Source organism: Paramisgurnus dabryanus, chromosome 1 (genome assembly GCF_030506205.2).
Source record: "Paramisgurnus dabryanus chromosome 1, PD_genome_1.1, whole genome shotgun sequence".
Lineage (NCBI taxonomy): Eukaryota > Metazoa > Chordata > Actinopteri > Cypriniformes > Cobitidae > Paramisgurnus > Paramisgurnus dabryanus.
The window spans coordinates 15774238-15791751 of record NC_133337.1 but is presented as its reverse complement, the minus strand read 5'-3'; the positions used below and the strand labels follow the sequence as shown (position 1 = coordinate 15791751).

At 34.7% G+C, this 17514-nt stretch overlaps 2 protein-coding genes across 3 annotated transcripts; both read left to right on the top strand.

Annotated features, from left to right (window-relative positions):
* The first annotated feature begins 303 nt into the window (after window positions 1-303).
* LOC135760650 (solute carrier organic anion transporter family member 1C1-like) lies at window positions 304-12910 on the top strand. 2 transcript variants are annotated; one of them, XM_065274727.2, is made up of 15 exons: window positions 304-462; window positions 762-938; window positions 3490-3631; window positions 3853-3985; window positions 4076-4182; window positions 4273-4425; window positions 5081-5179; window positions 7819-8022; window positions 8108-8272; window positions 8365-8560; window positions 8911-9073; window positions 10457-10641; window positions 11054-11118; window positions 11319-11436; window positions 11655-12910. In XM_065274727.2, the coding sequence occupies exons 2-15, from the start codon at window positions 828-830 to the stop codon at window positions 11869-11871; spliced, it is 2058 nt and encodes a 685-aa protein (XP_065130799.1). In that variant the 5' UTR covers window positions 304-462; window positions 762-827; the 3' UTR covers window positions 11872-12910. The 2 variants fall into 2 exon arrangements, with proteins under 2 accessions (XP_065130799.1, XP_065130800.1); XM_065274728.2 differs by lacking the exons at window positions 304-462; window positions 3490-3631 and having other exon boundaries at window positions 804-938.
* A 154-nt stretch (window positions 12911-13064) lies between these two features.
* On the top strand, window positions 13065-16042 carry LOC135760652 (uncharacterized). Its single transcript, XM_065274729.2, has 4 exons — window positions 13065-13599; window positions 13876-13973; window positions 15286-15420; window positions 15572-16042. The coding sequence occupies exons 2-4, from the start codon at window positions 13894-13896 to the stop codon at window positions 15756-15758; spliced, it is 402 nt and encodes a 133-aa protein (XP_065130801.1). The 5' UTR covers window positions 13065-13599; window positions 13876-13893; the 3' UTR covers window positions 15759-16042.
* Window positions 16043-17514: the final 1472 nt, after the last annotated feature.

Genomic DNA, 17514 nt, shown 5'->3' with positions numbered 1-17514 from the left:
GATTTTAATAATTATACTGTATACTATGGTAATACTAAAAATATGCTTTAACATAGTATATTTGTGTGACTATAAGAGAGGACATGATGTACTATGATGTTTATTGTTTGGAGGGATAGCCATGCTAAAAAAATGTGAACATTATGTTTAGATAAATAGGTTGCTCAACAGAAACACGAGATTTGTGTCTCCTATCCTTATCGTATTCATGAAATGTGCCAACAAATGTATCAAACAAACAACCTGCTGCATGTTAACTTGATGGCTTGTTAAAATCTAGGGTAAAAAGAGTAATAATCAATCAATGCCGGTTAATGGTTAGTGAAACCATGAGCCAACTCCAGTTGATGGCTCTTAGGTAAATATAAAATCCTCTCAAAACTGGATATATTTCTTTGGCCTGTCCCCAAAAGCCTGTGCCCTCTCTTAATGTGAAGACGCACCTCAAACTGAACTGAACATGTGAGTAAATTCTGTAAAACAATTCGATTGTAATGTCTGTGACTGCTGTCTGTTTTGTTTGTTTGGACATTAAGAAGTTTTATTAATTAGTGAAAAATTATTCAAAACGCTGGATTATTTATAATTTATTAATTTTCATGCTGGGTTATTTTAACATGTTGGGTCAAATATAAACATTTTCTGGGCAGGGTTTGTCTCTTTCTGACCCGATGCTGGGTTAAAAATAATGCTGTAAAAGTATGAGTAATACTATTTATGTACATATGTGTGTATCAGTATACTTTATATCTTTTTTACAGATTTAATATCTTTGAATCGCTCGCCTGTCTCCTCAAACTGCATCGTGATTTTTTGACCTGTCCACTATGACAGCAGAGGGAAGGCCAGATGGGTTAAGCGAGCCAGGAACAAAGGAATATCCAGAGATGATTGTGAACCAAAAGCCTCAAGCTAATTGCTGCTCTCCAACTCTAAAGGCAAGATCTGTTTATTTTGCTGTAAAAGAGACATGCACTCAATGATTCATGTTTACCCAGCATGATTTCAGAATGTTAATTTTATGTGCTACAGGAGGAATAGGATTTTTTTTTAAATTAAGGACGCTGAAACAGTAGTGCAGAATATTTTTTAGATTCCCAGATTTCCAAAGTGGTGTCTGCTGACCTTTCCCTTCCATTGTATACACAGAAAAAATTAACAAGAAGGTATAAAAGTTGTCATTGGGGCTTTTGTACCTTAAAGGCACATACTGGTACCTCAAAGGTACATATCTCTACCAAAATGGTACATATTAGGACCTTTATGTAAAAGGTACTTGTACATTTTATTTGGAGAGTGCATACATTCAAGAACATAAAGCCCATCCCCCAATGTTTAAACCAAATCTACGACCCTTGCATACAGGAGAGTTGGACTGTGTGTTGCTTTTAGTTGAGATAAACCCTCTCAGAGTTCATGAACTTTAAATGTTTGGTAATAATTCCATTTAAATTTATTTTTATAGATCTTTTCACAATTTTGCAGTGTTGCAAAGCAGCTTTTAAGAAAATACATCATCTTTAGCGCACAAACCCTTGACAGACCTGACAAATATTGCATTATTTACTCGCCGTTTTTCACGTGTAGATCCAGAAAGGTGTTTTCAACCATGAAAAGTAAATTACTAAAGCGTTGTGTTTCTCAATTCATGTGTTACAGTACTGATCAATCTACAGGTTATTTAGTGCTCTAACAAATCCTGAAGTTTGACCTCTCTGAGTTTTTTTTAACTAAAAGTAAATCGGGTTTAAATGTGAGGAGATCCTGTCGGGATGAAAGTAACACTTGTATATGTTAAAAATGTATATTATTTTGATTTAAGTTTTTCATTTTCATAGTGTTCAAACTGTTGAAAAAATATTTTATTCTCAACAATTTAAGTTTGTACTGTTGGTTGCTTTTGAAACATTTGATAAAACTGAAATTTAAAATGAAAATGTAATTTCATTATTTTTTACAAAGATAAAGTACAAAATATGCTTGCATTAACGAGGCCATAGTCATGTTTATTTAATAAAAACATGTGTAACACAAAATCTTGTTTTGTTGTGTTACCTTTGACCCACGTGTGTGTTACTTTCGTCCTTGCAGGTGGGGTCGTACGGAGCCCCTAAGGGGACATGGAGAAAAAATTGAATAAAGTTTAGTTTCATGTGCTCACGTAAAACTTTCTTTTGCTCACGTGAAACTTTCATGTGCTCACGTGAAACTTTCATGTGCTCACGTAAAACTATCGCGTGCTCACGTGAAACTATTGCGCGCACACGTGAAAGCACATGAAGGTTTTGCGTGAGCACATGAAAGTTTCACGTGAGCACATGAAACTAAACTGTAGATTTTTTTTACTCCAATGTCACCTTAGGGGATTGGTACGGTCGAAAGTAGGTTACACTTTATTTTGATGGTCCAATTTAGACATTCTACTAACTATAAATAACTTTGCCACTACATGTGTACTAACTTTCATTAATTTGCAAATATACATCAACTAACTGTCATTAGAGTATTAGTAGACTTTAAGGGTTTCACCTTGTATTGATAGACCACACTTGTGAGTTATTGCCCACAGCAAAAAAATCTATGTCTATAACATTATCTTTTAAAGTTAAGTTATTCTGTAAAATGGTACTTTCAAACCCCGCTCTCCCCGACATACATGTATACATAACAGAAATATTGGAATTATGAAGATATACTAGCTTTTCACTGTATGAAATTAAATTATTTTTTTATTAATGGAACTGAAAGTTGGATTAAACATGAAACGTACATGATCGTTGTCATCATGCGACCAATCACGAAGTGCTGTGTCATCATCAAACCTCAGTGAAGCCACTCTGGAGAGGCTGTGCCAGCTGAGCCAGACAGCTACTCTCGAAAACTATGTACCTATGTAGCAACCCCTCAGGATCCGATGTGTGTATTTTGTTTTATGCAACACCGTTAAATTTAAGGGAAATATAAGGGTGACCTTAAGGGAAAATTACACTTAAGGTGCTTTATGCAACCGGGCCCAGATTCTTGCACACACTAACATCTAATACAACTCACGAATTATTGAGAAGGAGGAGTTTTGCGACATTGGACTGAATTTGTAAATAAAATATGTGTTGCTTTACTGAATAAATACATTAAAATATAAGGTAAATATAACAAAAAAAAAATGCATGTAATAAAATGCAAAAAGTGTACTTATAGATGTGTGTGATTTTAACAAATGCAACATGCATTTAGGTGACAGCAGTGACTTTCATTATGTATTAATATCTCCCAGTACTTGCATACCTTTTTTGATATCCATTCAAATGTACTTTGTGTAGTTTTCCCACATAAAGAGCACATACTTTTAGTAGGTGAATTGAAGCTGCGAGTGAGCAAAACAAAATACTTTTAAATTCTTTCTGGCTTTCAAAATGATTTCAAATATCATAAGCCTTTGAAATATAATATAATAAACATATTAAATCTGTACTTGTCTTTTTTGCGAAGATCTTTATGGGAGTTCTAGCATTTGCTCTTTTCACCAAATCTCTGACGGGGAGTTACACCAAGAGCACCATCACTCAGATTGAGAAAAGGTTTGATATCTCGAGCTCCACTGTTGGCGTCATCGATGGAAGCTTTGAAATGGGTGAGTTGAGGTGTGTCGACGTGCAGTGAAAAATGAGGGCTGAGGTTCACCCATTAGATGAGCACTTATACCAGTGAGTCAGACTGCTGATGCTGTAATGTGAATGAATTAGTGCTTGAACTAAACAGTACAACTGAAGTGCAGAGAGCGATCCAGACTGGTGTGCTGTAAATCTTCTGTTCTTTTTTTGTGCTATAAAACAATACATAAATTGCTTGCAGGTAATCTGTTGGTCATTACTGTGGTAAGCTACTTTGGTGCCAAATTTCACAGGCCCAAGATCATTGGAGCAGGAGCTCTGCTGATGGCTGTAGGCACACTGTTAATGTCGCTACCTCACTTTCTGATGGGACGGTGAGAAATAATTATAATAATGATTAACTATTTAGATGTATTTTAGATTTATTATTGGCATTTACATGTTTGTGTCTGTTTTTCTAACAGGTATGAGTATGAGACAGTTGCCTCCCACACTAATGATGCTGATAATTTTACACTAAGCTCTATCTGCTCACCTAACACCCAGAATCCCCTTCAACAGCCTGTTTCTGGTAATGAAATGCATGTGGGTGTAACTGTAGTGATGTTTTACTTTTAAATTGCCCCCTAAAATAAAAGTGCACAATGTGTGGGTTGTATAGGGTGTCAAAACGGAGAAGAGGAAGGCTCGCCCATGTGGGTTGTTCTTATGGTGGGAAACATTATCCGGGGCATCGGGGAAGCCACCATTGTGCCTTTGGGAATATCATTCGTAGATGACTATGCACGCCCGGAAAACTCTGCTTTCTACATTGGTGAGAAAATTGTTGTTCTGTTTATATCACACTGACACAGACTGCTGTGGTTTATACATACAATATATTTTAAAGTGTACCCTGACTACAAACACATCTACAGTATGGATTAATAGATTAACATGGACAATTTGAATGTAAAATTAAAAACAGTACAAATGTCATAGTTTTAATAAACCCACATTTTGGTTACATTATAATGCATGACGTCAAAAGATTAACGCCACAACGAGATAAACATGGTCAACAAATAGACCTATTGAATTAGTAAATTATAAAATAATGATAAAATGATGAATGATTATAAAATAATGAACTGAAGATGAGAGTTATAATAAGAGATAAATGATGAACGATAAAGAAAACATACAAACAAAAGATTCTCAAAAAAAAAAAAGATCTGAGAGGTAAGAAGGTTGGAGGGAACATTCTCACATGAAAAACTATAGAAGATACCATAATATTTACTATAGTAAACTGTGGTAATTTGTCACAACAACCTTTACACATCATTGACCTAGAATGCACTACATAATGCCGACCTTCACAGCTTAAAATGATAATTTGATGTTGGGATAATATATAAAGTATAAGCATACAAGTCAAATATACAGTAAAAGAGTTATTTTTTTCCTTCTGTGCATTTGAATTATAGGGTGTCTACACACAATTAGCGTGATCGGTCCACTGTTTGGTTACTCCCTTGGATCTCTCTGTGCTAATCTTTATGTGGACATTGGTTTAGTAAGCCAAGGTAAGTTGACTAAGAATATAGCTTTTTACACATTTACACATTTAACCAACCAAATAGTGCATTAATGCTATACAGTTTATTGATATGTATGAACGCTGGTATTAAACCTATGACCTTTGCGTTGCTAATGCCAAAGCATTTCACAATAGACATTGAGACCCCCAATAATCAAAAATGGCCAAATTGACCCCCTCGTGCCATGTTTGATGTTTTTAATATTTTCTGGACTTTAAGTCGCTCCGGAGTATAAATTGCATCAAAAAATATATAAATCTCACTGGACTAAACGTCGCGTTTATTTAGAAAATGATTTCACAAATTCCAAGCCGAAGAACAGACATTCAATCTGGAAAGGCAAGTTATTCAACTAAACAATATCACAGAACAGCAGCCTGAAAGGTAAAAAAAAACCCTCAAGAAATGGACTTAAAACTACTAATAGCACGGGGGAATGAAGAAACTTTGTAGTTGATAACTTAGCCACGATCTTGATTGGAGATGATATACGGTAACTAAACATATCAGAATGGCAAAGACCTGACAGTGCATGATACATCGGTTAGAAAGTTAACAGAAATGCTGCCAACTATCCTATCCGCATATCCAGACAATATGCAGATTATTATTCACACTGGGTCTTTTGACATTTTACAAAGCAAAACTGGATCTGAGATAACATACGTCACGATATTGGGATTCCAAATAGGACAGAGTATTCATTCACTCATCCCAGTTCTTCCAATTATGAACAACCAATGCCTTCTGAACCTGTCTCCGGTCAAAAAAGGGGCTAAACAACACCCAACTTTTTCACCATCATTTTTAACCCATTCACACTCTCCACAATTATTACTTACATCCTCCTCTCAGCTACCACAATAAGGGATTTGTTCCGGGTCCTTGCCATTATGAAAATAGCTATGCAGACTCTGTTGAGTATAAGCTAGGACCCACTCATGGTCACATTTTAGATTTGGTCATTTCTAAAGGTCTTGATATTTCTTCTGTTAAGGTTAAAGATTTAGCCCTGTCTGATCATTTTTGTGTCTTTTTTTTAATCATTTACTACCTTGAATTTGCCAGTAAACTCTGTTCTTATTAAAAAAAGGTACATTACTGAGAGTACCATTGCTCAGTTTACAGAAGCTATAGCCAGATTCCCAACAGTAAGTGCTGAATCAGTTGATATACTCCTGGATAGTTTTAATGCTAAAATATTACACGTCATCAATCGTGTTGCTCCGCTGAAGGTAAAGAGAAATATAAGGAAACAGAAATCACCATGGAGAATCACCACAGCGGTAAGCGTCCTTAAAAGAGATTGTAGGAAAGCAGAAAGTACATTACAATATTTAATACGGCAATGATCAATAATAGCATTACAACACCCGCACTTTATCCATCATGGTTGATAAGCTTACAAATCCAATACAGCAAATAGCATCAGAATTTAAACCTACTACGAAATGTAATGAATTTGCATGTTTTTAAATGAAAAAATTACAAATATTAGATGGACTATTGGTACTACAAAGTCTAACATTGACTCTCTGCCGTCATTACAACTGCCAAGACATAACTTGGTTACTATGTCACATTTTAATTTAATCGATCAAAAACTCCTGGAAGAAAGGCTATACTCTTCTATAGCAATAGATCTGCAGCAAATAGAGAATAGTTCTTTGCAGTCAGGAATTTTTCCAACGTCCTTGAAAACCGCTGCTATTAAGCCCATATTAAAAAAGAGATCGATGGATGCTTCTATAATGAAAAATTATAGACCAATTTCTAATCTTCCTTTTATAGCCAAGATTATTGAGAAGGCTGTATTTATTCAACTAAACGAGTTTATAACTTCAAATGTTATTTTAGATAAATTTCAGTCAGGCTTTCAACCACATCACAGTAATGAAACTGCCCTAATTAAAGTTTTAAATGATATACGGCTGAATACTGACTCAAAATAACAGTTCTGGTTCTATTAGATCTCAGTGCAGCGTTTGACACTGTAGACCATAGAACTCTTATAGACAGGCTGGAAAACTCTGTAGTAGTCTTTGGGACAGTCCTTGATTGGTTCAGATCTTACCTGCATGGTCAGAGTTACTTTGTTACCTTTGGAGATTCTGAACCGGGTAGGGTGGATATGCTTGCGGAGTCCCACAGGGATCAGTTCTCGGACCACTTTTGTTTAATCTTTACATGTTACCCTTAGGTCAGATTCTTCAGAATAATAAAATTAATTATCATAGTTATGCTGATGACACTCAAAGTTCAAAAAGGTCCCGATGTCATTATGCATCACTGAACCCATTGAATTATATAAATACAGGAGCAGAGCGGACTCTCGCGGTTATAGACGGTAATGGTTTCTCTTGATTATCATATAAAACAATTTTGACGTATAAGTCGCACCTGACTAGAAGTTCCAGGACCCGCCAAACTATGCGACTTAAAATACGGTACAGTATACATACAGGTATAGCTCTGCATGTTTTGGTGCCTCCCAGAGTTTAAAGTGTGGTTACGGCCAATGCTCTACCAAATAAGCTGCAAGAACGCACAACTGGTAAAGCCATGCATACATCCATCAATGTATCACAGATGTAAATTGTTTTCATCTGTATATTTTTTATCAGAAAGTTTAAGCATCACCCAACAGGACTCTCGGTGGGTTGGGGCCTGGTGGTTGGGTTATGTGGTTGCAGGAAGTCTGACACTTTTGACTGCTTTGCCTTTCTGGTGCCTTCCCCGAGCTCTGCCTGAAATCCCCCAGAGCGCTGAGCTAGACCACCCCTCAAACCAGCACCAACACACACCCACCATGACAGATATAGCCAAAGGTAGAGCATGTCAACCCTACAAAGATTAACTTTAATTATTAATTATAATTAATTATCATGTCTAAAATGTGTCTACTTATTGCAGAGTTTGGTCCGTCTCTGAAGCGTTTGCTCTCAAACAAGATTTATTTCCTCTACTTGATTTCCAACCTTATGATGTTTAACGCCTTTGTCATAATTATAACATACGTGCCTAAGTACTTGGAACAGCAGTTTGGACAGAGCACATCCAAAACCAACTTTCTCATAGGTGACAGCCGGCATTATTCCTCAAAATATCTTCACATATTAACATTTGTAAAAAAAAAAACACTAACGCGGTTCATTATCGGCTGTGTGCAGGAGTGACTACTATGCCAGCTGTGGCTCTGGGTATTTTTCTGAGTGGGGTGGTGATGAAGAAGTTTAAACTGGGTCTTCTGGGCGCCTCCAAAATGGCTTTCTATACAGCTATTGCTGGATTTCTATGCACTTTGCCTTACTTTGCTCTCAGCTGCCAAAATATTGATGTTGCTGGGGTCACAGCTCCATATCAAAGGTATTTCATTTTTATTTGTACCCTCATACTGATTGTATTGTGAAGTTTGGATTTTATTAAATAAAAAAATTTATTCGATCCTGTCTGTGAAATCCAGGCTAAAGTCTCATAATCTAATGATGAGATTTGGAGCATCAAAGTTAGATTTAACCTATTGATTTCAATTTTCTAACCTTACTCGCATAATGTCCTTTACATTATGTAAGATGATTTAATTAACAGCAAATCACAAAAAAATGACTTTAGCTGGGTTTTCACAGATTGGTCACAAATACGAACCTGAAGTTGGTAACATTATTAAATGCATGTAATGCGATTCTGTTTCATTATGTGTATTGTTTATGTGGCAGTTCCATGGAAGTTCAAACTATAGATGGTTTACTGTCTTCCTGCAACTTAGCATGTGGTTGCACCGACAGCCAGTGGGATCCAGTGTGTGGACAGAATGGCATCACCTACATCTCTCCCTGCCATGCTGGCTGTGGTTCTACCGATGGCACAGGGAGGAATATGGTGAAATATACTTTGCCATCAAATTCTTTATGATATCTACAAATTTTATATTTATTTTGTGACTTACAATATGTGAAAACCAAACTAAAGTCTTTTTGTTATCTACGTAAAGTTATGCTTCATAATGCAAATAACGTTCTGACAAAATATAACCTTGATATCTTTAATATCTTATTAATATATCTAAATATAACCTATTATCTTTAATAAAAAAATATTTTCAGTGTAAGTAATATAAATTTAGTACTTTATCTCAAAATGTATAATTTACAACAATAAACACTACCAATATAACAACTCATCTCTTGTCAAGCTTAATAATAGTTAAAGGTGCAGTGTGTAATTTTTAGAAAGATCTCTTGACAGAAATGCAAAATAATACACAAAACTTTATTATCAGGGGTGTATAAATCCCTTTTTATAATGAACCATTTTGTTTTTATTACCTTAGAATGAGACGTTTTTATCTTCATACACGAGGGTCCCCTTATGTGGAAGTCGCCATTTTGTGCCACAATGTTTCTACAGAAGCCCTTAATGGACAAACTGTTTTTCTAAGTTGTCTCTGACAATGACGTTTTTCTGGTGGCGGCTACCGTAGCTTCTCTATGCATTTCAAAAGTGAAGGGTGAGCAGTGGACTGAGCTGTTGATTGCAATCCGCAACCTCACCACTAGATGCCGCTAAAATTTACACACTGCACCTTTAAAATGACTTGCGAATCTGAGTTGATTCAACTAAAATACTACGAATTTTTTACAGAATATATTATGAAACTTTAGCATATTTGCAAAAAGTATTTTCATGATGTGATGATTATCAACATGATATATTGTCCAAGTCAGTTGTCATCATTTTGGGGCCTTTAGACTGCCAGGAACCTCAAGATGAGACAAAACAAACAAACAAACAAAAATAATGATTTTAATGGACAAACAATGATGTTTGCATTTAAGATATAGCAATAAAATACTGAAGATCTGCATCAGTTTGAACAAGTCACATTTGGAGGATATAAAATGATATAAAACATATAAACAATTTAAAGTAAATTCTGAGCTTTTACAAGTTCTGTTATTGCCTGTTTTTGAGCAAGTTATACATCAGTAATAATACAAAAAATTATACTATACAGTAAATAGTATGACTAGATTCTAAAATATACATTACATTTACGCATTGATCCAAAAGTGACTTGCAGTGCATTACAAGCTATACATTTTCATCAGCATGTTTCTTCGGTATCAAACCTATGACCTTTTATGTTAACCCATGACACAGCATTCTGCAAATGGACCTACAGGAACACATATCTGTATTAAATGATTAATCCGTCACCCATATATCAATATCAGCTGAAGTTTTACCTTCATTGTTTTGCAGACTTTCCATGAATGTTCGTGTATCGAGAGCTGGGCTCCGAGTGCAGGAAACTCATCTGCAGCATTGGGACAGTGTTCACGAGAGAGCAACTGTGCTAAAATGTTTTACATCTTCCTGGCACTTCAGTCTGTCAGCTTCTTTGTGTACTGCCTGGGCAGCACTCCCATCTTCATCATCTCACTAAGGTTTTGATTAATTAATATAAGTTACTGTTACTCAATGGTTAATCCTGTCTGACTTTACATTTCATTCAGAAATAAGTTGAAGGTATTAACTAGATGTGATAATTGAATGCGAGTTGCTATTGTTGTGGCAAGTCTTCACTTTCTTGAAACAGAAGTTCCCGGTGCTTACACAAGATTTGTTGTTTCAACTTAATAAAAGAAAAGTGTGACTTTGTGGGACCCACTTTATACCACTGTGCGACCAAGAAGTGGGTCCCAACCTAAAGTTTGAAAACCTCCACTGTACACAATAATAAAAACAATGTTTGCCTTAGCATGTAAATAAGCAATTTTATGCACTCTTGAAGAACAGGTTATTGCAGACATAGAAAATGGTTTATGCATTATATGTTGAGCTTACATGTTCTTACAGGTGCGTGGAGCCGGAACTAAAGTCTCTTTCGGTTGGGATGTTACTGCTTGTTTTAAGAGTCCTGGGTGAGTTACTTAGAAATCTCACAAAATAAAAAATAAAAAACGTTTAATATCAGAAAAAAATACACTTTAAATATTGTTTATAACAACAGAGCCCTGAGTTGATTTTTATTTATTTTCTTTGCACACGTAAAATTCTTGTCTCTGACGGCAAACACATTAAGATCTGAAACAGCATTGTTTTCAATTTCATTCTGTTAAAGGTGGCATACCTGCACCCATTTATTTTGGCGCACTTATTGACTCTACCTGTCTGAAATGGGGCAATAGAAAATGTGGTGGAAGAGGGGCGTGCAGAATATATGACATTCATACTTTCAGGTGAGCAGACAAAGACAGTGCAATTTTTATGGTGCATTTACAAGAAAATAATTTGAGTGTTTTTATAAACCAAAGTTGAATTGTTTGATGCAGTATGAAATTTGAAAAACACAAATATAATTGAACATTTAAAAAACATATACATATACAAATGTAGTGCTCTTATGAATGCATAGACTATAATTAATGCACATTCAACCTTATTTTTCTCTCTTCAGGTTGCTGTTTCTGGGACTGGTCGCCTGTCTGCGGGTGTTTGGTTACGCTTTGTTTTGGATAGCGGTCACACACATTAAAAAAAAGGAACAAGCTGAAGAATCCCTAGAACTCCAGAAACCAGCGGTGTGTGATCCAGAACTGGAAGAGGCTTTAAATAAATCATCTGCTGAGGACAATCATGAGTTTCAGAAAGCTCTAAAGGAGGAGTTTTTATGATGCATTGATACACATAATAATTTTTTTAGTGGTTATAGATTATAGACGGTTTCATCAGCAACAACATAATGATTTTGTGGCCCAAAGTTAACTTCCACTAGACTTCAGCAAAGAACCAACAAGCTAAATAAATAACAAGTAAATTACCTCAGTTTAAATCATGGCTAAAGCGTATCAAAAACTACACTGACATTACTGTGTAAAATGATTGTATACAATGTTATCTACAGATCCTTGAATTCTTGCCAAACCTTTCTTCGTACAGCAGTGATCCATGCTCGCCATCTCCCCGTCTTTAGAAAACCAAAAAATTTTTTACACTAGTCAACATTGGAGAGGATGAAGTTCATAAAAAGTTGTCCTAAGACAAGAATGGGTATTGGTTTTACAACTTTTATGAAATGTTTCTTTTGATCCCCTTCAAATGTTTACGTATATTAGTATATTTGTCAAAGGTCACTTTAGTCACAAGTCAGACCGATAAACAAGCAAAGACCGGAAGTTCTGAACTTTGGCTCGGGCACGTAAATGTGATAACATGCGTGCTGCAGATGAAACCGTCTTAAATGTCAATATTAAAATAGAAAAACAAGTATAAAATTTTTGTTTTTTAACAAAAATATAAATAGTTATTTTAAAAAGTCAGTCTAATATAAACATTTAAAACAGACTTGATGACAATCAAACAGCTATAAGCTCACCACTTAAAATAGATATTTTTTAATAATATTTTTTTGTATGATGTTTCTTATAGACGTGACCATTCTGAAATGTGGACTTTACTATGAAAATTTTTTTTTTACAAACTTTAACAGAGACTTTAGGTATTTTCAACAAGACAACATTGACATCTAAAATATCAGTGTGGTTAAAAACTTTACTTTTCATAATAAGGTTGCCCAGTACATAAAGTATATACCTTTAAAAATATCTACAGTACACATTTGCTATGATGCAAATTATGCTTTTGAGATACAATGTATGTATTACAACACATGGGGGCAGTATATTTCAATAAAGCAATGTACAGTAAGTGTCACTCTAGTCTTTCTAGTGTAACCTATAAGCTACATATTATGCAAAATAACATTGAGTTTGTAGCAAGGCTGTGTGATCCTTTATACAATAGCCAGATTCTTTCTGCAACACGTAACTTTCATTAATAACAACATTAGCTGATGTTATTTCATGTAGTTTTACAGTACACTTCAGTTATATAAGTCTAATTTGTCACAGTACAATGCAGTATCTTTAGGGACACCCAGGACAATATAATGACATAGATATTTTTAAATAATAATAAAAAAAACGATTGAAAAGCTTTTTGGTAAATTCTAATTAAAGAGTGAATCCAGAAATTGACATTTATAGCCACATTAATTCATGAATGTAAAGTAAAATGTGTTGATTTTTGTTTTTTTATCACTCATCTATAAATTTTATGACGTGATGACAGTGGTGATGGTGATGATGACGAAGGTAGTGACGAATGTGTACATCACTTCTGACCCACAATGTGAGTTTGAATTCTTCAAGCTAACCCCCATGTCCAAACCCCCCTGATATTGGGTAGAAATGCAGGGCTATATTTGGAGGAGTGTGATGACATCACAAGTGTCTGAGTGTAGGAGCCTATAACAGAGGGGATGGAGTGAGTGTATGTGTGAACAACATCGAAACATCAGTACCTTTTCAAGTTGCTGTCCACTGGTTTAAAAACTGTTGTTGGTGAGTTCTTTTATTCTTTACATAATAACTGCAAACTTTTGATTGACCATTAGGCTCAACACCACTCACTGTATGAGAAATTTAGGAAGTTTTGACATGTAACATCACATTATTGGATAATAAAAAATCTGCAATTTAATACAAAAATAATTATGTGTTCCTATAGCTTAGTTACTTGAGCTTTGCATTGGAAATTTCAATTTTATTTTTGAGATTAACAGAATGTTTTTATTATCTTTAATTAAATAAATAATGCTCTTTTTTCTTTTACTTTAGACTATTGAGATATCTGCCATGTATCATCTAAAGCTGCCTGTCCAGGTTGTGCTCTTCTTTGTGATATTGCATTGTGTTGCCACAGTTCCTCATAATAGGTAAGTCTTTTGATTCTCCATTGTATAAAGAAAAGATTTTTTTGTTATCTGATACACTCTTATAAATTAAGGTGCTTTACGAATGAAGAACAATTTTATGCTTAGTGGTATCATAAAGAACCTTTTTGTTTCACAGGTATAAAAATTATGAATTTATAAAATTATAATGAATTATATAAAGGTAAAAAAATGTTTTTAAAGGTTTTAGGGAAACCAGAAATGGTTCTATGGCATTGCTATGAAGAACCTTTCAAGCACCTTTATTTTTAAGAGTGTAGTTACTTGTATTCAGTTCTTTCAATTCAACGTATTCAATTCAGGGTATTCAGATTTTCAGTAATGTTAAATATGCTTGACTGACATACCACTTGTTAATTTCGATGCTTGTTTTTAGGTTATTTGAATAAAAAAATTTTACAGTGTGTAGTCTATAGGGATTCACCGATATAAAAAACTCTGAAAATGCATGTCTTGTTTGAGCAAAATATGGACATTTTCTAGGTTTTTTAAAGCAACAGTTGGGTTTGTCCATATTTTAACCCACCAACCCAGTGAATTTTTAGGGTAGAATATTCAATTCAGTTTTGACTACTCTCCTAAAGATAAAAGTGTTAATATCATTTTTGGTTGCTCAAATAAACTTTTGGTCAAGTTTCCTAAAAGAAAATTTACTTTCTTAAGTTTTTAGAGTCTGCTGAACCCCAGTTTAGATGCACTCTGAATTAAAAGTGATTGACATTTTAATTTATTTACAAATGCATTACATTAAATTACATTTTTGAAAGAATAAGTATATCATTGAAACCAGATATTTTAGAGCTTTGTTGAATTTACTATTCCAAAAAAATAATAATATGTATGTGTATGCAAACTTTTTGCACTCTTAGAAAGATAGGTGCAAAAACTGTCACTGGGGTGGTACTTTTTCAAAAAGTACACATTTACATACGTGTACTGCACATATTAGGACCTTTTAAAATAGTACCGTCCCAGTGTCAACTTGTGTGTCATTTTTTTTCCATAGAGTGTAAAAGTTGAGTAAACACTATACACTGTACAAAACATTTTTTTTTAGGTTAATTCAATTATATTACATTATATTTTGAATAATAAACAATAATAAATAAAACCTATTTTAGATACCAATTTTAAAGTATAAGTTTACATGAGGTAGTCAATATTTTGGAAGATATTGTGTGTTAGAAGTGTGAATGTAAGTAAGTGTCATAGACACTTTAATAGTGTCATATTGACAGACAATCTGTAAGCAGCACTGAATGAGACGGTGCTTTGGGCCTCTTCTTGTCGACAGGTACTTCCTATCATCTAATGACAAGGAAGATGACTTGCGAGAGGGTGATGGCTGGCTGGACACAGATCTGTCTAATAATCCCTTTGTGAGTTTCACAGGACCACGTACCCAAAGAGGGCTGACTGCACTCAACAGGTATAGGGCTTTATACTTGACATCAATGTCACTTTTCACATTTTGATGCTGTTGTACTTTTGCACACACTATTGCTTTTGTAATGTTGTCCAATTGTTTGTAAATTATAAAGGTACAGAAGTCTAACTAACTCTCTGAACTACCCCAACAGTCATCATATAGAAAAAAGGAAGTGCAATACAGCCACTTGTGTCACACAGAGATTAGCAGATTTCCTGGTCCGATCCAGCAACACCATCGGCACCGTCTATGCGCCAACCAACGTGGGATCCAGCGCTTATGGCAAAAGAGACCTCCTTCAGCCACCCATTTATGTACCCTTCAAGTTCAACCGCTAACCCTGGGGAACAGTATAAAATAAGTGTAACATAGCTGATAAAATGATTCTGTTTTATATTGCATTTCAATTTTTTTCTGTGTTAACCATTTGAAAGCCAGTGCCTTTCAGTATTAACAATCATTACGGTTTCTGGTAAACCTTGCATGATGATAAGGTTCGAACAGCAAAACACTTTGACGTGATGGCATATAAGTAAAATGTATGATAAGAACATGAATATAAATAGCAAAACAATTCACATTTTGTTTTGATTTTTGTAATAAACCAAAAACATCTATACAATATGAATTTATCTGCTGAATGTCATTAAAATTATGTTTGGCAGATGCTTCTTTCAAAAGGGATTTACAGTGCATTGAAACTCTTTCAAATAAAGGTGGTTCATGGTGCAATTGAAGAACCAGATTTGTCTCAATGGTTCTAAAAGCACCTTTAACATCTGAACAACCTTTCAAAATAATCTTTGTGATGTTTAAAAGATCCTTCAGATTAAATTAAATGTAAGAGAGAAACGGTTCTTTAAAGAACCTCACAGAGGAGCCAAAATGGTTCTTCTCTTGAATTTGCTGTTACAGTATGATACCTTCAGCACTATTACTTTTATGAGTCTATGATGTGCATTTTCTAGTGAGCTACAGTATCACCAAAATCACCAAACAACTTTTTAACTGCTGGTAAAAAAATTAAAACATCTCAAAGCAAGAGATGCAAGTCAAGAGAGGATAGCAAAATTAGTATGCATAATATGTGCATACCCAACATTTACAGTTGGAACAAACATTAAAATACAAAATATTAAAACTGATCAAAAAAGTCAAATACTGTGTGTTGCAGATATGATTAAAAATCCCACAACCATTAACTAGAAACCTGGCCTGACACTGTCTGATGGGATTGAGAGCCCTGCATTTCTGTGTTTAATGAACACGCCGAAAAAAGTTAATGCACACCAACATTTGCCACCTGAAGTGCTATACATGGATTGCTGTAAGCTATTATTGTTGAGCATCTGCTATATGAGCCATAAAAGAGAGTTATTTTGTGTACCATAATAAGTCATTATTGACCTCTGACCCTATTTACTGTATCTAATAATATTGAAGAGTACTTGGTTATAAGGGCCTCTGCAATACACACAAAAACACATGTAGGTAAAAGTCAGGTGGCACATTTCATGAAAGGGAAAGCTACAGTATGGGACTACACATCATTTAAATGTTAATTTAACAAAATGACATATTGTATGATTCATGGATCATTCATCCCATTACATGAAACACACACGCACACGAAAGACAAACTATTACATCAGGACATCCATTAGAGACATAAAGAGAAAAAACCTGCATGAGTAATATGACCATGAAAGATAAGCATTTTAGGTAAGTGAATACCGTAATCGTTTTACTGTAATGCATGTAATGTGCTCACGCAGTGTGGGTTAAATGCAGAGTTTACATTTCGAGTATGTAAATATTTGACAATCATGTCACAAATCATAATGGGAAATTGTGATGGTTCTGAACGATAGGCTCCCAGCTAAATGACTGTATTTGTATGTGGTTTATCTTCTTGAATTCTGAAACTAACCTCACGTGTACATTATGCAGATACTGTGTTAAAGCAGCGTCACAAAACAGTTAACCATAGTTGAAGCATATATAAAAATAATATTGAGATACACAAATTCTTCTCCTTTAAACCCACTACAACATGGCATCTCTTAAAACATCTCGTTCATCACCAGTGAATGT